Source organism: Malaclemys terrapin, chromosome 2, assembly GCF_027887155.1.
Source record: "Malaclemys terrapin pileata isolate rMalTer1 chromosome 2, rMalTer1.hap1, whole genome shotgun sequence".
Taxonomy (NCBI): domain Eukaryota; kingdom Metazoa; phylum Chordata; order Testudines; family Emydidae; genus Malaclemys; species Malaclemys terrapin.
Window position 1 is genome coordinate 56,100,819 of NC_071506.1, and position 23,782 is coordinate 56,124,600.

At 42.3% G+C, this 23,782-nt stretch overlaps 1 protein-coding gene across 3 annotated transcripts in view; it reads left to right on the plus strand.

The window, feature by feature from the left end:
- The first annotated feature begins 4,519 nt into the window (after positions 1-4,519).
- UBE2W (ubiquitin conjugating enzyme E2 W) overlaps positions 4,520-23,782 on the plus strand; it is a 37,616-nt gene continuing 18,353 nt past the window's right edge. For 2 of the 3 annotated variants that reach the window (XM_054019080.1, XM_054019081.1), the window contains exon 1: positions 5,114-5,192. In XM_054019080.1, the coding sequence (XP_053875055.1) occupies positions 5,115-5,192 (78 nt within the window). In that variant the 5' untranslated portion in view covers position 5,114. Of the gene's footprint in view, positions 4,697-5,113; positions 5,193-23,782 lie in introns of those variants that run through there. The other variant, XM_054019083.1, reaches the window with a different exon arrangement.

A 23,782-nucleotide genomic window follows, 5' to 3' on the forward strand; every position in this document is an offset into this window, starting at 1 on the left:
TTAATCTGAGAGTGGGGCCCCATTGTGCCAGGCACTTTAAAAACCTTTCTTTAAAAGACACTATCCTGAAAATGTTTGCAATCTAGGTTACAATATCACACACAGATGAAACACATTGGCGGATGGGAAGTAGAGGATACAGCCACAGTAAAACATATGTGTAACACTCAGATTGCCCATATTCCAATAGAATCTAATAAAAAAAGGTGCTAAAGTTTTCTTCACATAAAAACTAGAGGATTATCCAGTGCCACTGCTGAAAAAGTAGGTGGCCAAATTTGCATAAATAATACCTTTGGTAGCCATAATGCAGCTGATCCTGCTCCCGCTGAAGTCAGTGGAAGCTTTGCCATTGACTTCAGCAGACCCAGAATCAGATTAATAGTTTCCTAAACAAGATAAATGATAATCCTTTTAGGTCTTATCTTATACACAAAGGTCCAAATTGTACCTTTTGCTTACTTTTGATATCGATGGGGTTGTGCAGGAGTGAGGAAAGAATTGGGTTAGCACTGGATATTGCATGAGTATATCTTAGTAAATAACACAGCAAAACAGTTTGGGTTGGATTAAAAACCTTCATAAGTGTAACTAAATACAGGAGAGATTTTTCATAAATTCAGGGGCATGTCAGGGCTGTGTATTTTTGCAGCTGAGCACCTATAGTAGCAAAAGACATGAAAGAGAAATTAGTCATTTTTTATTAGTATTTATAACAACTAACTCAAAGTCCTATCAAGCTGGCCTTAATATGTACTATATATAGTAGAACATACAAAATAAAATCTAGTTTGCACTGTATGGTGTGTGCTGGAAGCCACACACACACACCTTTCAACCTTGACCTGGGTTTTCTGGAACAGGATTAAAAAACTCATTACAATCGTTTCAAATCAGTTTTATTCCACTACATGCGTCTGACGAGGTGGGTATTCACCCATGAAAGCTTATGCTCCAATATATCTGTTAGTCTTAAAAGTGCTTTTTATTCCACTGTAATTATGCCCCTATTGACTAATCAATATGCATGTTTACAGCTGAATACATGCCCATTGTCTAAACTTGATATGCTTGCTATGTGTATAACATATGGCATTAAAAACGTATTTTAGGGTAAACGTTTTGGTTCATGTAAAACAACACGACTTAGTAAAACTAACTATGGTGTTCCATTTAATATTTTAACTGTCAAAAGGGCAGTAGCAAAGTTAACCCTACATCAATCCCACCTTGAGTTGTTTACACTCACTAACTTCACCGTGACCAAGATTTCACTTGGAAATCTGATCTTGTCATTTATTTTAGCATGAAAATGCTTCTAGATTGCATCTTAAAGCCTCTTTCTCAGTCTTTTGGCAGGCTACTGGCTCCTTCCCCTTCTAGAATTTACATGTGCTGATTAGGCATTGGCCTACCTTTGCTTTCAAAACATAAATGCTTTCAGTGAAGAGAAGAGAGTCCCAACAGCTATTAGGTGACTGACTGCTATGTTCTTTTTTTGTTGCAAAATCCTCTTTTGAAATTAAATAATCTGTAGATGTATATACCAAATGTTTTCAGTGAATGCTACCCTTTCGCGATATATCAAAAATCTGTCCTCTTCATTAACCCATTAAACTTCAGCCCTCCCCATTCTCATTTCTTTCTTCTCCTCCCTACAGCTGTGGAGATGAGATTTTATAGTGTCCACAGATGGGTTAAGTGGGAAAACACACAGAAGACAGCTTTTGACCCCAAAAAAGTTTACAATCCAAATGCTGGACTTGACATTAATCTAACATACAGCAGAAAGGTGAAGGAGGATACAGGTTATAGAGATAACTAGGTATTCTTTTTGGTAGATACATCAAATATTCAAGTGGGAACACTTCATTTTGTTTTGGTGGTGCAGAAATGAGCCTTTTTTTTTTTTTAACCATTCCCACTTTCTCAAACTTCAGTCACACACTTTTTCAGGGTTGGACTGTGCATTTCTCTCTTTTCTGCACAATCAATTTTTTAGCTTTCGCTATCAGAGTTCCATGTTATGTTTTGCATGGAGGTGTGGGGAGAACCCAACTGAAATAATCTGTGGAGAAAAAGAAAGACAGGTTATAGAGTTTTACAAATCTCTCTTCTCTACACACGAAGAGTGTACTCAATCATGTTCATTTGTATTTCACTATATCCTACTTTCATATACTTTATTTGTGTGTTAGAAAGGGTTTATGACCTTTGTGTTATTCCAATCCAATAAAAACATCTAAAACTACCCACTTCCCCACCAAACAAACCTTTGAAACTTTCTGAAATCCAATGCTTTCTAATATGGAAGACAATTCATTCCTACTTTGGTAATAAGAGCCTTACTAGTCCATCTAGCCCATGCCCAGTATCCTGTCTCTGCCAGTAGCCAGATGCTTCAGAAGGAATGAACAGAGCAGGCAATTATTGAGTGATCCGTCCTGTCAGCCAGTCCCATCTTCTGGCATTTGGAAGTTTAGGAACACCCGGAGCAAGGGGTTGCATTCCTGACCATCGTGGCAAATAGCCATTGATTGACCTACTCTCCATGAACTTATCTAATTATTTTTTGAACCCAGGTATACCTTTGTCCTTCATAACATCCCATAGCAACAAGTTCCACAGGTTGACTATGCATTGTGTGAAGTACTTCCTTATGTTTGTTTTAAACCTGCTTATTAATTTCATTGGGTGACTCCTAGTTCTTGTGTTATATAAAGGGGTAAATAACACTTCCCTATTCACTTTCCCCTATCTTCATGATTTTATAGACCTCAATCATATCCCCCTCTTAGTTGTCTCTTTTAAGATGAATAGCCCCAATTTTTTTAATCTCTCCTTGTATGGAAGATATTCCATGCCCCTAATTATTCTCATTGCCCTTCGCTGTACTTTTCCAAATTCTAATATATCTTTTTTGAGAGGGGGCGACCAGAACCACACGCCATATTCCAGGTACTGCCCAGTCACCCAGTTTAGTGGGATCCCTTTGTAAGTCTTGCAGTCAGCTTTGGACTCAACTATCTTGAGTGATTTATTAAGATGGCAACTTCTGGTAATAGGACCAGTTCCAATCACTAAATGGACAATCCAACACACCACAGGTGTTTTTTTTTTTTAAATAAAATATTTGCACAATTAAAAGGGGGGTGTTTGTGCATGTACATGTAAAAGATTTATGTTTAAAGTGCACCACTCAAAAAATGTCTGGCCCTATGTACTCAAAATCTTTGAATGCAGCTACATGATCCGCAATACATAGGACAAAAGGAACCCAGTACTTAGTGGTCTACAGACCTCTAGATGATGACACAGCAGATTTTCTAGAGTAGCTAATGGGATGAGCTGCCCAGCATCATACTAGAAACTTTCCAGTTTGTTTGTTTGTGGTGACACAAGCCTCTGGAAATCATGCGATCTCACAGGTGATCTGCCAGCCACAATCATGCACTCACCCAGACACATACTACACCTGACCTGCAGCCTGGGAGGGGACACTGGGGGAATAACTAGTATTAGAGGCAGGACTGTAGCCCTATCTATTATGAAGGTTGCCCCACATGTCACTCGTTTTCAGTTGCATATAACTTTACCAAAATGTAACCCTTTGGGCTGAAGTTTTCCAGCCAACTGTTTCCCTTCCACCTGAAGCCTTCTGGAATATTTCAGCTATTTCTGAGAACATGAAAGAAAAATACATTGTTCTACCATTTTAAACAAAAATGCAGATGTCCTGTTCTTTGAGAAGCTCTAGCACCCCTGTGCTTTGGAGCCAGGGGATGAATATTTAGTGGGGACATGACCTTCATCTCAGGGTTGTGATGTGTGCTGCCTCCAGGAAAGTCTACCCACCTTTAGCAGAGTTATAATTTAATTATTTAAAACATCACAATTTGCACATGCTCGGTAGAGACCAGCTAGAGTTTTCGAGAAATGGACAATGACTAAATGCTCATGTGACCTCGCTGCAGCTTTCCCTGCAGTCAGCTGAGGCGGGAGTGTGTGTGTCTATCCAATGCCAACCCTCCAGGATTGTCCTGGAGTCTCCAGGAATTAAAGATTAATCCTTAATTCAAGATTACATCATGTGAAAAAACCTCCAGGAACACCACTAACCAAAATTGGCAACCCTCAATCCTGCTCAACCCCCCGCATGGAGCAGCCGCTGGGGCGAACAGAACTGGAGAGCGGTGGCGAGCTCCTGCTCCCAGAGGCCCCGCACCCAGGCGGGCCCAGGGTCTCTCCTGCTGCCGAGCACCCCGCCCAGGCGCTGCGGGGAGGCTCCCCCAGAGGCGCAGCGCCCAACGCCCCATCACCCGCCCGCCCCTTCCCCGGCTCAGGGCGCGCTACTGCTCCGCTGGCTCCAGTCCAGCCGCCAAGCGCGTCCCAGACGGAGCCGGTGGGCACGGGGTGGCCCAGGCCCTGCGCCGCGCACAGGCCGCCTCGCCACGATTCCTATTTCCACCCCGTCCGCACCCGTCGCCTCGCTGTGATGTGACACCCTGTCGGGGCGTGGCCGGCGCCTACCGCAGCCCCGGCCTCTGGCCGCTAGACGCATGCGTCCTCCTGCTTTCGGCTTGTGACCCCACGTGACCTGGCGGGAGGGGGGCGGGACGCCGCTGCGTCTCTCTCTTCGGGTCCCCGCCGGCGGCGCAGAAGGGAGGGGGGCGGATCCATCATGGCGTCCATGCAGGTGAGGCGCTTGCGGCGGAGCCGGGGAGGAGGGTCGCCGGGCGGGACGCTGGAGTGGGGAGAGCGGCGCTTCCGGGTGACCGGAGCAGCCCCTGGCGGGAGGGGAAGTTCGAGGCAGCTGGGCGGGGGAAGCTGAGGGAGGGGCGGCGGTTGGTGGGGAGGCTCTGGGGTGGCCGTGGATACGGGGGAAGCTTCCCAGGAAGGGGGTATGGGACGGTCTCTCTCCTCGGGGCATGAGGGGCACTATAACCCTGCCCCCCCACACACAGTGTGTGAGGGATGTGGCAGATACCCCGCCCGCGGGGGAGTGTGTGTGTGTGTTAGGGGGGTGGGTTCTCGTAGAGAGACACCCCCCCCATAGTCTGTGAGGAAGAGGTATGGTGGAGAAGACCTCCAGCTCCCCTGGGGAGTGTGTGAAGATGGGGAAGGGATTCTCTGAGTGTGTAAGGAATGGAGGATGTGATAGAGACAACCCCCTTCCTGTCCACTGGGTGCACGTAAGGATCATACGGGGTACTGCAGAGAGACTTCCAAAGTCTTCCTAAGGGAGTTTATGAAGAGGGGGAGGGCATGGTAGCCTGAGGTTGGGGTGGGTCTCACGAAAAGACAGCCTTGACACCAGGAGTCGGTGGCGGGTGAGGAGGGGAGTCTTCCCAATTAGAGAGAACAGCAGGCTGCCTGCTTGGGCTGGGCTGGGCTGCAGTGGGTATGAAACGTCCTGCTGTTGTGACAGGTTTCTACCAGAATTTTTTTTCTCTCTACCTTTTGTGGAGAAGTATTTAGATGGTGGCAGTCGAAACAGCTGTGGAGGTTTAGATTACTTTCTCTGGGCAACAAACTAAATTTGAAGGCAGAAGTGTCGACACTTACAGTGTCAGGACAGGGTTATGAAATGTTCTGAGAAGCAAGACAAGTGATAATTCAGTTCCATGACTGTTCATGTTTATGTCACTCATTAAAAAAAAGTGGTGCCTTTTTTCTTAACAAATTTTCACATCTCTTTTATCTCTAAAAAATTAATACTTCTTTTGCCTTTTCTCTTTCCTTTCTGGAGCAGTGTCCTCTGCCCAATTTCTTATCTTTTCCCTTTTGTTTTTCACTCTTACCTTCCGAGCCAGTAGACTTCAAAGTGAAACAAACTAATTCAGTGGCGCAAAAACAAAACAAAACGGTTACCATGAGTTAAGATTGCTTGGTGGTATGTCAAACTTAGACATCTGAAAACCAGGAAATGCAGTTAGGGCTGCCCATGCAATCTGGCACCCTCCTCACTATTGTACCTGGGCCTCACCATTGCAAGCAGGGAATGCCTCTCTCTGAAAACTCTGCTCCCTGGTGTACAAACATTTCTATTTCTGTTACTCCTTCCCCTCTTATAACCCGACTCATCCAGTGCCTGGAGCAAAGTACAACTGTGTTACAATGGAATAGCATTAGGGTACTTTGGTGGAGTTGGCAGGGTATTGTAAGCCCCCTACTCTTTTGATGCCCCTGCCATAACCCCTTTCCTCTCACTGCAGCCCCAAACTCTTCTCCCTATTCCTTCACTCTTTTGCCCCCTTCCTTCCCAAAAGCATTCAGGTCTAATATTTTTCTCCCAAAGACTTTGATTACGTTCATCCCCATCCCCAAATTGCTACAATTTGAGAGTTATAGATGGTAATCTCTTAGCCACATAGCCCCAAAGTCCTTTTATCTTAGAGTGGGGCTTGTGATTAATTTATCCTTATTATGTTAATTGAAGGGTGAGCTCCCAGCAGTCAAGAGGGCTGTGATTCAACCAGTCATGTGTATCGTTCAATTTAACAGCACAAGGCACTAGAAGGAAACAGGTTTTTTGTTAGGGGTTTTTTTTTTTTGGGTGGTGGTGGTGCAGGGGAGCTGCCACTTGGGAACCCCTTGGAGTAATCTGACTAAGTTTGGATCATTAATGTTACCCTGCACAATAAGACACACCGAATAAGTACGGTACTCTACTTACAAGAATTAGAATTTTACAGCATATAAAATGGCAGGAGTAGAAATCCTCTAGCTGTTTTTCTGTATTGGTGCATGCACAGTGTAAAAATAGACACTTTCTTAACTACTGTTCTCAAATTGGGTTCCCCACAAAATTTAGTGAGTTCCATGCACTACCTTGGGTAAAATTTGACAGGTTGAGACCATATTGACCTATAGTTCAGTAATAGTTTGATCTCTAGTGCTGGGCAAAAAAACAACAACCCAGAAACTTTTTCTAAAATAGCTATTTTGGGGGGGACTGATATCTCTGGAACTCCTGGATCAAATGACTCCAAATTTGGGTCACTAACCCTTCACCCTCCAGAGAGAGAGACAATTTCAAAAGTTCCAACTAAGCATGTTGTTTTTAGAGGACCTAGAAACATTGACTTTTAAACAGATGTCATAAGGTAACCTTAACTATAGTGATGCTTCTATACTACTGCTCAGACAGCCCATAGAGAAGATGTACCAACTGGAACAAAACACACACGGCTGTGCTGATACCCAGCTTCGGGGTTTATGACTAGGAGTAATATGAGCAGCTGGTGTATTGTTAACTGTATTTGTGTTATGTTGCATATGAAAATGATCAAGGAGGGCACAACCCCCTACAAAACAGCCACTAATTATAACCTATCAGTGATGTAGTCACACACACACCTCTGCCAGTGTACTAGACAACCCGGCTCCACTATAATGGGAAGACTGGAACACTAATTGAAATAGATGTGGTATGTCCGTACAAGAGAAGGTGCAGGGCACAGTACTACACAAGGGGCAGTGGGACAAATGGAGCAACGACGCATTCCACCTTGATGCCTGGCCCTATCAAAAAGTGTGTTGCCATATGTCCTATGCTTTTCCAGGGATACCTGGGCAGGAGGATCCCAAAAGACAAAAAAAAAAAGGGGGGGGAGGAGTGTTAGGATATAGATATTCACACCTGTCTGCAAAAGCCTATACTTTAAGAATTTAGGTATATTCTTATACCTAAGAGGGGGAGGGATAGGGATAGCTCAGTGGTTTGAGCATTGGCCTGCTAAACCCAGGGTTGTGAGTTCAATCCTTGAGGGGGCCACTTAGGGATCTGGGGCAAAATCAGTACTTGGCCCTGCTCGTGAAGGCAGGGGGCTGGACTTGATGACCTTTCAAGGTCCCTTCCAGTTCTAGGAGATGGAATATCTCCATTACCACTGAGCTAGTTATATAGGTAAGAACTCACTTATCAATAGTTGGGGTGTAAAATCCTCATTTCTTTGTTGTTCTGTCACTGTAGGCTCCATTTTCCTATTGTTTCTCTGTATAATCTGTGTCTGTTTCTGTGATTTTTTTTTTTTCTGTCTGCTGTATAATTAATTTTGTTGAGTGTAAACCAATTAAGGTGGTGGGATATAATTGGTTAAATCATGTTAACAATATGTTAGGATTGGTTAGTTAAATTTCAGTAAAATATTTGGTTAAGGTATAGCTAAGCAGAACTCAAGTTTTACTATATAGTCTGCAGTCAATCAGAAAGTAAGGGGGGAATGGGAACAGGGTCACAGGCTAGGCTCTGTGGCATCAGAGCTGGGAAGGGGGACACTGAGGAAGGAAATTGGAATCATTGCTTGCTGGAAGTTCACCCCAATACACATCGAATTGTTTGCACCTTAGGACTTTGGGTATTGTTGCTCTCTGTTCAAGCGAGAAGGACCAGGGAAGTGAGAGGGTGAAGAAATAAGCTCTCTAATAATATGAATAAGTGCAAAAATAATAATTATAATAGACTAGGAAATTCTGTAAGTGAAATGTATTAGACTCTGGAATGGTCTCCCAAGAAAGTAATGGAAGTCCAGGTTTATGAGTCATTTAAAACAAGACTGAATAAAGCACTTGAGAACATACAGTACCAGACAATCCCGATTTAGCAGGAGGATGGGCTAATAGATCTTTTGTCTCCATTTTCTGTAAGAATCTGTATTCCAGATTATTTTTGCAGTTTGGTCTTTATTTAACATTCAGAGTTCTTTATGCAGCTTAGTTTTGACTAATTATAAATTATGTCCCCAAAAGTTTCTGAGGGGAAAAAAAAACCTTCTGTAAATATGTATAAAAACTATGTGGAAGAGACTGTTGTGAAGCTTTAAGGAGATACAACCTGGGCTGTTCCTGTGTTTGCCACTAGTCTGTGTTGTGAAATAAGCTGTACAAGAGCACACCTGTTTTTCAGTTTGCCTATCTGTAAAAGGAAGATGACTGCCACCTTTGTAAAGCACTTTGAGATCCACAGATGCAAAGTGCTGTCTAGTATTAAAAATAATGTTTTAGCTAGTGTCTGTTTCTTGGAAAATATGGCAGTGGGAAAGTCTAATTTAGTGCTTGTTTTTGTGTTATAGATGTTAATCTCGAGTGTATCTGTTAGATAGTGTCTAAGGGACCCCTTATTTCCCTAGGCCTTTTGATCAGGGAGCTAGTGAAGCATTGTTTTTGTTTCCATCTTACTAATTATGTAGCCTTTTAAAACACATTTTATAGCACATTTTTGTAACATTTTCTTGAAGTTGAGAGATTCTGTTCAGTTATTTAATGAGATCTGTAAAATGGAAGAGAAGCTTTTGATTTAGAATGAATGTTAAACAATTAAGAATAGTGGAGATCTTTAAACTGGCTACAATACTTTGTGTTTTGTTGATATCTGTTTAACTTTAATGACTAATATATTGGCTAGAGGAATCTTTGTTAAAGATTGAACAACCCAGTTACTCCAATTAAAGTGTGAAAGCTGACAATATAGATTTTGAGGCCCTCAATACCTGCAGCAAACAAGGGAAGATCAGAATTGTTATTCCTCATTCCTTCTGAGGTACAAAACAAACAGGAGAAAAACCTTTAAACAAAACCAGAAATCCTCCCACAAACCTTTTAGGTCACTTTAATGATGAAGATGCTCTAGCAAGTTTTTTAAAAAAAAATCCTTTTTAGGTCATCTTTAAAACTAGACTGGAACAAGTATGTGAAAATAGGTTATGTGACATTTTCGATCTCCTGTGTCTGATTCTAAAAATCACATTAAGAATTAAATATAGTTCTCGCTGCAATAGGTTGTCCACTATTTTTATTTGGAAGCTGATTATCAGGGGACTTGTTTAAATTTTAAAACCACTCTGATCCACAAACTTATTGAGGTTTTATTTGGTTATAGTAATATCTCGATGTAGTTGCTGTTGAACATAATATAACAATGTAATAGACCTTCCTTATTCATAGAAATGATCCTACATTTCATTATACTACATCAGTGGTCCCAAACTTTGGGCATGCTCTCCTAGAGGGGTGTGGAAGAACAGTTGAGGGGGTGTGCAGCAGGGCCCAGGTCAGCCCCCATGGGGCCCTGGGGAGGAAGCGCCACCCAGTTCCACTCCGCCCCCAACCACAGCTCTACTCTGCCCCGTTTGAAATTATTTGAATATGAAGTTATTTGAAAGTTATGAATGTCTTAAAGCAAGTGGATAGTGTGGATTTGCTTATGAAGTCTGAACTATATTGGCTACTGTTGCGGCTTCCACTATTTACAGAGGTTAAACTCATGAGTAAGAACAGAAGAATGCCCACACTGGGTCAGAACAGTGGTTCATCTAGCCCAATATCCTGCCTTCTGAGTGTGGCTGGTGCCAGATGCTTGAGGGAGTAAATAGAGCAGGGAAATTTATCAAATGATACATCACCTATTGTCCAGGTCCAGCTTCTAGCAATCAGAGGTTTAGGGACACCCATAATATGGGGTTGAGTCACTGACCATCTTTGCTAATAGCCATTGATGGACCTATCTTCCATTGACTTATCTAATTTTTTTTTAACCCAGTTATACTTCTGGCCTTACGATGTCCCCTGACAATGAGTTTCACAGGTTGATTGTGTGTTGTGGGAAGAAATACTTCCTTTTGTTTGTTTTAAACCTGCTGCCTATTATTTTCATTTGGTGACGTCTAGTTCTTGTATTATGAGATGGAGTAAATAACACTTTCTTCTTCATGATTTTTTAGACTTCTGACATACCATTCATGATTTTTTTAGACTTCTCTCTCTCTCTCTCTCTCTCTCTCACACACACACATACACATACACACACACACACCTCCCTCTCTCTCTCTTTTCTTAGATGAACAGTACCACCGTTTGTTAATCCTATAGAGGCTGTTCCATACCCCTAATAATTTTTGTGGCCCTCCTTTTTCCTATTCTAATGTGACCAGAACTGCACTCTGTATTCAAGGTGTGGGCATACTATGGATTTATATTATATTTTCTGTCTTATTATCTATCCTTTTCCTGATGGTTCCTAACATTCTGTTTGCTTTTTGGACTGCTGCTGCTTATTGAGCAGATGTTGACATCTCCCAGATGTAAATAATTTAAAAATACACCTAAATTTATTAACTATAATATAGTTTTGTCTTGAGGATTTGGTGATGCATACAAACCATGCACGCTTTATAAAATCCCTGGATAAAATTGGTGGTAGCTTTCCCTTTGTTTAAAGACTTGTAACTCAGACAGTCCTTATGCACTGAAATTTTTAGCATTAATTTGCCATTGACAGCCAGCACTTATTCTAAATATTTTGAAACAATTAAGTACCTTGTTAAATTAGATTAATACTTGAAAATGTAATTTCTTCTAAATTTTAGCAAAATGCCTAAAACTTCATTGCACAAACAAAATCACATAGCATTACATTAAAATATTTGAAATATAGATGTATTTTTACATTGGCTCATGTGTGAGGCAGTTTTTGAGGCAAAAATAAAATCCTGATTATACAAATACCATACTGAAGGCCTACGGTCCAATCAGTCAAGCTCTGTGTGTCGTGAATTATGTTAGCTCTGTATTTGCTGAGATTTGATATCTACATATACAAATGACCTGTACCTAACTCATGAAAGTGTATTAATCACATGAAAAGAACAAAGGCTAGTATGGTATTAAAGCATATAGCTCAGACGTGGTTCCATATATACCTCTGAGCGCACAGTTAAAATGTCATCTCAGAATTCAAGTTTGTGTGAAAAGAGATGATAAAGGGAAACTGGGATTATGGCAGTGATATAATCAGTGGATCAGTACAGTGACTGTTCCAAATTTAAGATGTCCACAGCCAGTGTTTATAAATTTAGAAAAAGGTTTTGATCTCATTATAACAAATCTTACAATATATTGGAATGATACTTAAATCCAATTTAACTATTTTTTGTTTGGTCAGGGAAAGGTTTAGTGTCAGATCTTTTCTCAGTAGAACTGCTAGATTATTCCTTGATAATCCTTCAATTTCATTGGCATAATCTTTGCATCATTTTTATTTCGTGATTTGGAAATAAATTTTTGATACAAATATCAAAACTAAAATGACTACTTTTGGAAAGGAAGTCATCTTAAAATATAGCTCATTAAATTTTTACAGCTTGATAATAATTTTATTTTAGCGTTAATACCAATAAAACTCCACCAAAACAAAAACAAGAGGCTAGGTTTTTATAGAATGTACACCAAAAATTACAACTTTCTATGGTGTTGAAAATTGTGGAGGGGGGATAGTGGACCCCAGATACATTCTGTGTGCATTGGAAGCTCATTCTTGGATTTTGGAGCTTCATATGGGGCCTGTTTTCAAAATATTTTAAAGAAAACCTTTTTTAATATAAGTTCCTAAAAAAGAAATAGAGATCTTCACAGCCAGTTAACTACAAAAAAAACCCCTATCATAACTTAATATGATAAACATTTATTTAATGTTTCCTTCAGAGAGACTATTGAAGACACACTGAAAATCAGGAAATGCCCTACTTCTCCCCTTCTCTTAATCTGAGACTGCTAGTAATGCAGTGTTTCAGTGTACACCAACAGAAAGTTAACACGTTTTTTGGTTCTGCGGTCTACGTGGGAACTGTTAGTTTCTAATGCAATAAGATTGAGTGATGCAAGTTTCCTATTAAAACAGCTATGAGTGGGAAGTTAAAATGCCTTTTCCTGTTTATCCATATGATGGTTATAATCTAAAAACTGCCTAACTTCTGATTTACTAATCTTTTAGATGTATGCAAATTTAATAATCATATGAACTAATCAAACTTGATTGTCTCTAGCATCCAAACGTGCAATAGTTAAGAACATAAGAACGGCCATACTGGGTCAGACCAAAGGTCCATCTAGCCCAGTATCCTGTCTTCCAAGAATGGCCAATGCCAGGTGCTTCAGAGGGAATGAACAGAACAGGTAATCATCAAGTAATCTATCCCCTATCGCCCATTCCCAGCTTCTGGCAAACAGAGGCTAGGGACACCATTCCTGCCCATCCTGGCTAAAAGCCATTGGTGGACCTATCCTCCATGAACTTTAGTTCTTTTTTTAACCCTGTTATACTGTTGGCCTTCACAACATCCTTTGACAAAGAGTTCCACCGGTTGACTGTATGTTGAATGAAGAAATACTTCCTTTTGTTTGTTTTAAACCTGCTGCCTATTAATTTCATTTGGTGACCCATAGTTCTTGTATTATGAGAAGGAGTAAATACCACTTCCTTATTTACTTTCACTACACCAGTCCTGGTTTTATAGACCTCTATCATATCCCCCTTAGTCCTCTCATTTCCAAGCTGAAAAGTCCTAGTCTTATTAATCTCTCCTCATATGGAAGCTGTTCCATACCCCTAATCATTTTTGTTGTTCTTTACTGTACCTTTTCTAATCTGAGAAAACTTTTTTGAGATGGGGCGACCACATCTGCATGCAGTATACAAGATGTGGGCATGCCATGGATTTATATAGAGACAATATTGTTACCTGCTTAGGACTTGATTCTGCCTTCATTATGCACCTCAAAGATCTCTTGAAATCCGTGAACGGTTAGGGTGTGCAAGAAATGCAGGCTCAGATGACTGATGTGTGCAGGTTCTTAATTTTCCTTTCTTTGAGATGGATATTTATGCACATTTATGGTTTTCTAACGCTTTCCATTATAAGCATGAGTTCAGTTGCTTGTAACTTTACTAAACTTGAACCATTGTGGCTGAAATTTTACATGCTTGTTTTCTGCTTAAGACTGAATATTTTTAGGTTTTAGGAAGAATGATTCAGCCTTTTTGGAGAATGAAATGAGGGGGAAAATAGGCAGTTTTACCAGATAAGGGGGGAAAAATAATCCAGCTGCTACTTTGAAGAGTTCTAGCAGCCAGTTTGGAGGAAGAACTCAAAATTTGGAAGTGGGATAGTCCTGCAATTGGAAGGTTGCATTTCTAAATCCCATCCAGTTTCGGTTACAATCACTACAAATTAAGTTGTTATTTTTATGTGCTCAGTAGAGTTCCTTGCAGCTAAAATCTGTGAGCATGCTCTTGGACCCCGTGCAGAGCCATCAGGAGTTTTCTAGTCTCAGCACTTCCACTGACTTCCTGTTAATTCTGTGCATTTCCCAGCCTTTATTGTTTGAGAGAGGCCGTATGCCCTTGGCAGGTAAGGAACGGATCATTTCCCCCCTTTATAGGCAGGGTAACTGAGAGATAGCTGTGCCAGAAGTGACTTGTGTTAGGAATAGAACCCAGACCTCTAATATGGGAGATCCATGTCTCATCTGCTTAGCCACACTCACTTTTGGAACAAATCTGTCAGATCAGTGTGCTTAGGTGTGCTCTCTTTAACCATTAACCCACACTTCCATCCAGAGCGAGAAATAGAATCCAACAATCCTGATTCCCAACATTCCTTCGCTAGTGCTTCTACAATTATTTTCTGACCACAAAATGTAGGCTGTCTTTTCTAGTGTCTGCCATTATCCTCCATGAGAACCAATCTACTTCTGCTACAGCCTTCTCCTTTAGCTGAAGTGTAATGGTATATTCTGTGAATCTAAAGGTCCTGACTTCCAATCCTCTTGGTTGCCCCTGTGGTGGTTCATATGGATCTTTATGGATGGAATTTCTGTTTTTTCAGTTTGCTTTTCAGAAATATGTAGGAAACGACATACAAAAAAACCCTACATTAAAAGAATGTTAAGGTTGCAAAGTTTACTCTCCATTAAGGAAATGGCAGAATTAAGATTGCCTGTGTAACCTTAATGCTGCCCTGTTGTGCATTAAAATAGTCTTTAATTAAATGGTGCCATGTTATTTATTCTACAGACCCTTGCCTCATTAAGTACCACAGGATGGACAGTGAATGAGATAGAGTTGCAAGAAGAGAAAACACAATAATGTTCTTTAATGGAATGGGACGTAGGAGAGCTGTCAAGGCTGCTTCCTCACTCTGAACTTTAGGGTACAAATGTGGGGGCCTGCATGAAAACTTCTAAGCTTAACTACCAGCTTAGATCTGGTCCGCTGCCACCATCCCAAAGCTAATTCACTTCCCTGGGTAGCCTTGAGAGACTCTTTACCAATTCCCTGGTGAATACAGATCCAAACCCCTTGGATCTTAAAACAAGGCGAAATTAACCATCCCCCCTTCTTCCTCCCACCAACTCCTGGTGGATCAAGATCCAACCCCCTTGGATCTAAAAACAAGGAAAAATCAATCAGGTTATTAAAAAGAAGGCTTTTAATTAAAGAAAAAGGTAAACATCATCTCTGTAAAATCAGGATGGAAAATAACTTTACAGGGTAATCAAACTTAAAGAGCTCAGAGGATCCCCCTCTAGCCTTAGGTTCAAAGTACAGCAAACAGAGATAAACACTCTAGCAAAAGGTACATTTACAACTTGAGAAAACAAAGATAAACTAACACGCCTTGCCGGCTGTTTACTTACAAGTTTGAAATATGAGAGACTTGTTCAGAAAGATTTGGAGAGCCTGGATTGATGTCTGGTCCCTCTCAGTCCCAAGAGCGAACAACTTCCCAAACAAAGAGCACAAACAAAAGCCTTCCCTCCCCCTTCCTCCCCCCCCCAAGATTTGAAAGTATGTCCCCTTATTGGTCCTTTGGGTCAGGTCTCAGCCAGCTTACCTGAGCTTCTTAACCCTTTACAGGGAAAAGGATTTTGGAGTCTCTGGCCAGGAGGGATTTTATAGTACTGTACACAGGAGAGCTGTTACCCTTCCCTTTATAGTTATGACAAGAGCTGTGTTCCATTTCTAGCTCTGGCACAGACTTCCTATATGATGTGGCCAAGTCAATCATAACATATTTACAGAAGCAGACTGAATTGAGATTGCACAGGCAGCCTTAATTTTGGCACTTAACTTTTGAGTGCTTAACTTTACAACCATAATATATATTTGTATGTAATATATAATCTAAAAATTTAGACTACATCTGGTGTTTCAGAATTGCACATATAAAATATGCATATGTTTACATATTAAATGAGTGCATTCAGTCACTGTATTTGCAAATATATTGAAGAAAAAATGTCAAATGACCAGTTGTAACTGCACCTATAATTTTGTGCATGAATTTCCAAGAGTGTGGGATATGTTGTTTTTTAGATTTAGAATTGTTTTAAGACAACCAACGCTTTGGTTGTCAACTGCTATGTTCAGCTGTTATGAATGATGATGCCTGGTAAACAGGTATGAATTTTAAGCTGTCTCACTTAAAAATAATATTGCATAATAAATCTTTGACATTTGTTGCATGATTACAGTAGCTAGAAACTGCATATCCTAAGTAGTCTGTAGAAATCTTGTCTTTAAGTAGTTCATTTGACCTACTTACCTAACCCCAATATTTTACTGTGCTAAATAAAAACTGCTGAAAATTCAATATATTATCATGGAAAGAAATAAACATTCAGTTACTGGTTGTTTCAACTTGGGGGAGCAGGGAAAGAACAGTCTGATTTCTTCTAAATCAGTGTTTCCCAAACTTGGGATGCTGCTTGTGTAGGGAAAGCCCCTGGCGGGCTGGGCCGGTTTGTTTACCTGCCACGCCCGCAGGTTCGACCGATTGCGGCTCCCAGTGGCCGCGGTTTGCCGCTCCAGGCCAATGAGAGCTGCGGGAAACAGTAGCCAGTACGTCCCTCGGCCTGGAGCAGCAAACCGTGGCCAGTGGGAGCCATGATCGGCTGGACCTGCGGACACGGCAGGTATACAAACCAGCCCGGCCCACCGGGGCTTTCCCTACACAAGCGGCGTCCTAAGTTTGGGAAACATTGTTCTAAATGTTTTCAGAAAGAAAATATAAATGGCTATATTGGTGGGCAAATTAAAAGTAAAATAACTTTTTCTGTTCAATTTATATGTAAAAAGAAACTTAAATGGGTTTCTGATTCTACAGTCAGGTCTTTGTTAATATTAGTGGGTCTCTTTGGGGTGGAAGCATCTGTCCACATGCGTCTGATTGCAAGCTCTAGTCTAGCTAGATAAGTTTGTCATGTTGTGTTTTATATTTTCAACTTACTTATTTACATCTGTGTACTGATCTTTCAGAACTAAATGCTGCTGTATGTTTCATAAGTGAGGTAGCATGTTGCTGTAGTGGCAGTATTCATTATTTTTGAAATTAGAATATAACTGATTATTTTAACCTTTGCGGTTTCCTTTTCCCTCTACATGTGGTTTTATATATAATGAAATGCTTCTGTGATAGTGTGTGGTTATTACAAACTGAAACGTCAGTACTGTTGGGAGTTTAGTGACCGCATCAGGTCCTTGAGACTTGATCAAAGAACGTCTAAATGAAATAGAATTGTTCATGGGTGTTGTAATACGTAGTCCTGTTTATCCATAAGAATGCTCAACATATCCGTGCTAGTGTAGACTTTTGCTTAGTAAAAGATATATGAAGTAGTAGTTTTAAAAGTTAAATAAATTGTATTAAGCACGTCACTCTAAAAATCCGTATTTCACATTGGTTTTGACTTTTTTTGTCCCACGTCATAGCAGATATATTTCCAGAGGATGGTTGGATGCCAGTACTACTGGGTCCGGATTCCTCTCTGGAGCTCCTAGGTACTGTTGTAATACAAATAATAAATAACATAGGTCTCCCACCTGGCAGCATAGAATACTGTTAGAATTAACTAGTCCACAAAGCTAGATGCCTCTTATTTTTAAAATCTTTCTCGTCTCCAGGTCACTAAGGGTATGTCTACACTTCGGGATTAATCTGAATTTACAGAATTCGATTTTTGGCAATCGATTGTATAAAGTCGAGTGTATGTGGCCACACTAAGCACATTTATTCGGCGGTGTGCGTCCATGTACCGAGGCTAGCATTGACTTCCGGAGCGTTGCACTGTGGGTAGCTATCCCATAGCTATCTCATAGTTCCCGCAGTCTCCTCCACCCATTGGAATTCTGGGTTGAGATCCCAATGCCTGATGGGGCCAAAAACATTGTTGCGGGTGGTTCTGGGTACATCCTCCCCCTCCCTCTGGGAAAGCAATGGCAGACAACCGTCTTGCGCCTTTTTTCTTGGGTGAACAGTGCAGACGCCATACCAAGGCAAGTGTGGAGCCCACTCAGCTCAAGACAGCAGTCATGAACATTGTAAACACCTCGCGCGTTATTGTGCAGTTTATGCTGAACCAGAACCTGCAAAACCAGGCGAGGAAGAGGTGGCTACGGCAGCACGGCGATGAGAGTGATGAGGACATGGACACAGAATTCTATCAAATTGCAGGCCCCGGCGCTTTGGAGATCATGCTGTTAATGGGGGCAGGTTATAGCTGTCGAACGCCGATTCTGGGCCCGGGAAACAAGCACAGACTGGTGGGACTGCATAGTGTTGCAGGTGTGGGACGATTCCTAGTGGCTGCGAAACTTTCGCATGCGTAAGGGCGCTTTCTTGGAACTTTGTGACTGGCCCTGAAGCGCCAGAATACCAAGATGAGAGCAGCCCTCACAGTTGAGAAGCGAGTGGCGATAGCCCTATGGAAGCTTGCAACGCCAGACAGCTACCAGTCAGTTGGGAATCAATTTGGAGTGGGCAGATCTATTGTGGGGGCTGCTGTGATGCAAGTAGCCAAAGCAATCACTGAGCTGCTGGTACCAAAGGTAGTGACTCTGGGAAATGTGCAGGTCATAGTGGATGGCTTTGCTGCAATGGGATTCCCTAACTATGGTGGGGCGATAGATGGAACCTTATCCCTATCTTGGTACCGGAGCACCAGGGTAGCCAGTACATAAACCGCAAGGGGTACATTTCAATGGTGTCGCAAGCACTGGTGGATCACAAGGAAGTTTCACCAACATCAGCCAGAAAGGGTTCATGATGCTCGCGTCTTCAGGAACACTACTGTTTAAACAGCTGCAGCAGGGGATTTACTTCCCAAACCAGAAGATAACCGTTGGGGATGTTGAAATGCCTATAGTTATCCTTGGGGACCCAGCCTTCCACTTAATGCCATGGCTCATGAAGTCATACACAGGCAGCCTGGACAGTAGTCAGGAGCTGTTCAACTACAGGCTGAGCAAGTGCAGAATGGTGGTAGAATGTACATTTGGATGTTTAAAGGGTCGCTGGCGCACATTACTGACTCACTCAGACCTCAGCCAAACCAATATTCCCATTGTTATTGCTGCTTGCTGTGTGCTCCACAATCTCTGAGAGTAATGGGGAAACTTTATGGCAGGGTGGGAGGCTGAGGCAAATCGCTTGGCCGCTGATTATGCGCAGCCAGACACCAGGGCGATTAGAAGAGCACACCAGGAAGCACTGCGCATCAGAGAAGCTTTGAAAACCAGTTTCATGACTGGCCAGGCTATGGTGTGACATTTCTGTTTGTTGAAAACCCGTCCCCTTGATTGACTCATTCCCTGTAAGCAAACCACCCTCCCCCCTTCGATCACAGCTTGCTTTCAAAGGAAATAAAGTCACTATCATTTAAAAATCATGTATTCTTTATGAATTGATTATAAACATAGGGAGAGAACTGACAAGGTAGCCTGGGTGGGGTTTGGGAGGAGGATAGGAGGGAAGGAAAAGACCACTAAAAAAGTTCAAAATAATGACAACCTTTTGCTTGGGCTGTCCACTGGGGTGGAGTGGGAGGGTGCACGGAGCCTCACCCCTCCCCACCCCACCGCGTTTTTACACGTCTGGGTGAAGAGGCTATGGAACATGGTGAGGGGGGAGGGTCTCCCTTTTTTTCGCTGCCTTATCTGAGAGAGCCTTCGGGATGGAGGAGGGAGGCTTGAAAAATTTGCAACTGCGGGAGGGAAAAAAGGTAGAGAAGTATTTAAAAAGATACATTTTACAGAACAATGCTTATACTCGTTCACGGTGAACAACATTATTCACATTACATAGCACATGTGATTTTGGTACAAGGTCGCATTATGCATTTCAATATTGAGTGCCTGCGGCTTTGGTGTTAGAAATCACAGACGCAGGTCCGGGCAACAGAATTCGGCTTGCATGCGTCCATGATAAGCCACTGTCTTTCGGCTTCTGCAGCCTTCCTAAAAGCAGTGCCCTCCTTTCCCATACCAAGCAAAGCCCATTGAGTGCTGCGGTTTTCCTGTTAACGTGCAGCAGCAGAAACCAAACTAACCCCCTCCCCTCCCATCCAATTCTCTGGGATGATCGCTTTACCCCTCCCCCCCCACCGCATGGCTGGTATCAGGGAAGATCCCTGCTAGCCAAACGTGAAAAGGTCAGTGCCAATGATTCCCCCCGCCCCCCTTGGCTAACTGCAGGGAAGGATTTCTTTTCAGCCATAGGCAAACAGCCTAGAGGAACGGCCACCTCTGTCCACTTAATTCAATTCCTGTATTTCAACTAGGTTACCATGAACGATATCACTCTCCTGAGGATAACACAGCGAGATAAAGAATGGATGTTGCTTGAATGCCAGCAAACACCGGGACCATACGCTGCCGGGCTTTGTCATGCAATGATACCAGATTACTTGCTACTAGCATGGCGTGGTCAAGTGTCCTACCATGGAGGACGGAATAAGGTTGCACTGCCCAGAAACCTTGTGGAAAGGCTTTTGGAGTACCTCCAGGAGAGCTTCATGGAGATGTCCCTGGAGGATTTCCGCTCCATCCCCAGACACATTAACAGACTTTTCCAGCAGCTGTACTGGCCGCGAATGCATCCCAAGTCCTCAGGGCAAAGTAATCATTAAAAAACACTTGTTTTAAAAGCAAGTTTTAGATTTTAAAAGGTAAACTCACCTGAGGTCCCTTCCATGGGGTCATGGTCTTGGATATTGGCTTGGGAGGGTTGGGAGGGTACTTCAGTCAGGCTGAGAAAAAGATCCTGGCTGTTGGGGAGAATGGAGTGCTAGCAGAACTACGGCAAGCTCATTGTCGTCCTCCTCATCATCATCTTCACCGTCCGCAGAATCCTCAGGCCTGACTGAGATTATCCCCTCCTTGGAATCCACAGAGGTGGGGATAGTGGTAGCGGCCTCCCCTAGAATTGCATGCAGCTCAGCGTAGAAGCGGCATGTCTGCGGCTCTGACCCGGAGTGACCGTTTGCCTCCTTTGTTTTTTGATAGGCTTGTCTGAGCTCCTTAACTTTCACGTGGCACTAATATGAGTCCCTATTGTGGCCTTTCTCCATCATGCCGTTGGAGATTTTTTTCAAATGTTTTGGCATTTCGTCTTTTGGAACGTAGTTCTGCTAGCACAGAATCTTCTCCCCATATAGCGATCAGATCCAGTACCTCCCATACGGTCCATGCTGGTGCTCTTTTTCGATTCTTGGACTGTCTGGTTACCTGTGCTGATGAGCTCTGCGTGGTCACCTGTGCTCTCCACGCTGGGCAAACAGGAAATGAAATTCAAAAGTTCACGGGGCTTTTTCTGTCAGATTGCTGTCCAGAGCGGTCACAGTGGTGCACTGTGGGATAGCTCCTGGAGGCCAATAGCGTCGAATTGCCATTTCGAATTAGGGTTAGTGTGGCTGCAATGTCAATTTTGGTGCTACTCCCCTCATCAGGGAAGAGTACAGAAATCGATTTTAAGAGCCCTTTATTTCGAAGTAAATGGCTTCGTTGTGTGGAGGGGTGCAGGGTTAATTTGATTTAACGCTGCTAAATTCGAACTAAACTCATAGTGTAGACCAGGCCTAATATAAACTTTTGGAAAATTCAAACCAAAATAATTCTTTTCTAAAACATTTCTTTCATTCCATATGCATTCTAGCTTTTTCGTAGGGTTGCTCATTTCCTGGGCTTGCACTGTTTGCTCTATTTGCTTTTTTAAAATCAGAATATCCAAATCAATATTCTATTGGATATACCTTTAGCTATTCATATATAGAAGTAAGTGGGTATTTTTCACTTGGCAGTTAATGGCAGCTGGACGTATAAATCAATGACCGTTCATGATCTATTGGTTTGGACCAGCACATTTTGAAAAAAAGTTCACTTGTCTTTGAAAACCCATAGTGTCTTCTTTCCAGTAGTGTCAACTAAGGGTATGTATACACTACATTTTACAACCCCTGGCAGCGAATCTCAGAGCCCGAATCTATGTACTCTGGCTCATGCTATAGTGCTAAAAACAGCTGGGTAGACATTGCAGCTTGGACTCTGAAGCTCAGGGAGAGATGTGGGAGGAGGGTCTACACCAGGGATTCTCAAACTGGGGGTCAGGACCCCTCAGGGGGTTGCAAGGTTATTACATGGGGGGTCGCGAGCTGTCACCCTCCACCACAAACTCCGCTTTGCCTCCAGCATTTATAATGGTATTAAATATATTTACATGTTTGTAATGTATAAAGGGGGTCGCACTCAGAGGCTTGCTATGTGGAAGGGGTCACCAGTACAAAAGTCTGAGAACCCCTGGTCTACACAGTGGTTTTAGTGCCGGAGAGCAATACCCTCAGTGGGTTGGAAGCTTCCCCCATTATTTCCATGGGTTGCTTGGTATTATGCAATTTTTTTTCTGGATTATTCCATTTGATTTCATATATTTTGAAAGCACCTGGTGTGATCTGCGTGAGGTTGATTATATATGTGCATTATGTAGTTCAAGCACCTGGAATCTGGTAATAGGGAATTATTTAAGGTTGGAGGACTAGTGCCGTGGCTGCTGTGCTGCAATCATCTTTAAAAAAGGTGTAAATATTATCGTAGAATCATAGGACTTGAGGGGATTTTGAGAGGTCATTTAGTCCAGTCCCCTGCGCTCATGACAGCACTAAGTATTATCTAGACCAGTAGTTCTCAACCAAGTATCTGGGGCCCATTGGGGGGCCCCAAGCAGGTTTCAGGGGGTCTGCTAATCAGGGCTGGCATTAGACTTGCTGTGGCCCAGGGCAGAAAGCCGAAGCCCCAGCACATGGGGCTGAAGCCTGGGGTTCCAAGCCCTGCCACCCAAGGCTGAAGCCGAAGCCTGAGCAACTTAGGGCTTGTCTACACTGGCACTTTACAGCGCTGCGCTCCCAGTGCTGGTAGCTACACCTCTCGTGGAGGTGGGTTTTTTTAGAGCACTGGGAGAGCTCCCTGCCGCGACTACACGTTGCCAGTGAAGACTAGCCCTTAGCTTCACAGGGCCCCCTTTAGCGTGGGGCCCTAAGGCTGGCCCTGCCTTTTATATGCAGAAAAACAATTGTTGTGGCACAGGTGGGCTGTGGAGTTTTTATAGCATGTTGGGGAGGCCTCAGAAAGAAAAAGGTTGAGAACCCCTCATCTAGACCATCCCTGATAGGTGTTTGTCTAACATTGTGAGAGTCCTGCAAAGCTGTGGAGCAATCTGAAATAGTATGTTGTGCCTGAGAGCCACAAATGGAAAAGGAACAAGATTGCACAGGAAAGTTAGTTGCTAACATTTTGTTGGAAAAGAGCACAGTTCTAAATTTCAAACTATACAGATGTTTTTAATTTTAATTCAGTTTTCAGACCAAACACCTTCAACTCACAGCAACAATTTAAAGGACACTGAATGTGTAAATACTGATATCTCAGTATGTATGTGAAACTTTAGTTTTAAATTGGATTATGGGATTTTTTTTATCCTGATTAAAGTAACTGTTCTGTTTACCCATATAAGTGAAAAAACAGGTTAAACTGTTTAGTTTTTAATGAGATTTTATGGCAATGAGGTTAATTATGTATTGTGCAAAAATAATTTTTATTACCTGCCTTTAAATTTAATTGAATGTCCCCTTTTTGTATTGTAGTGTAAATAGGTTAGCACTTAATTTACATTCTCTT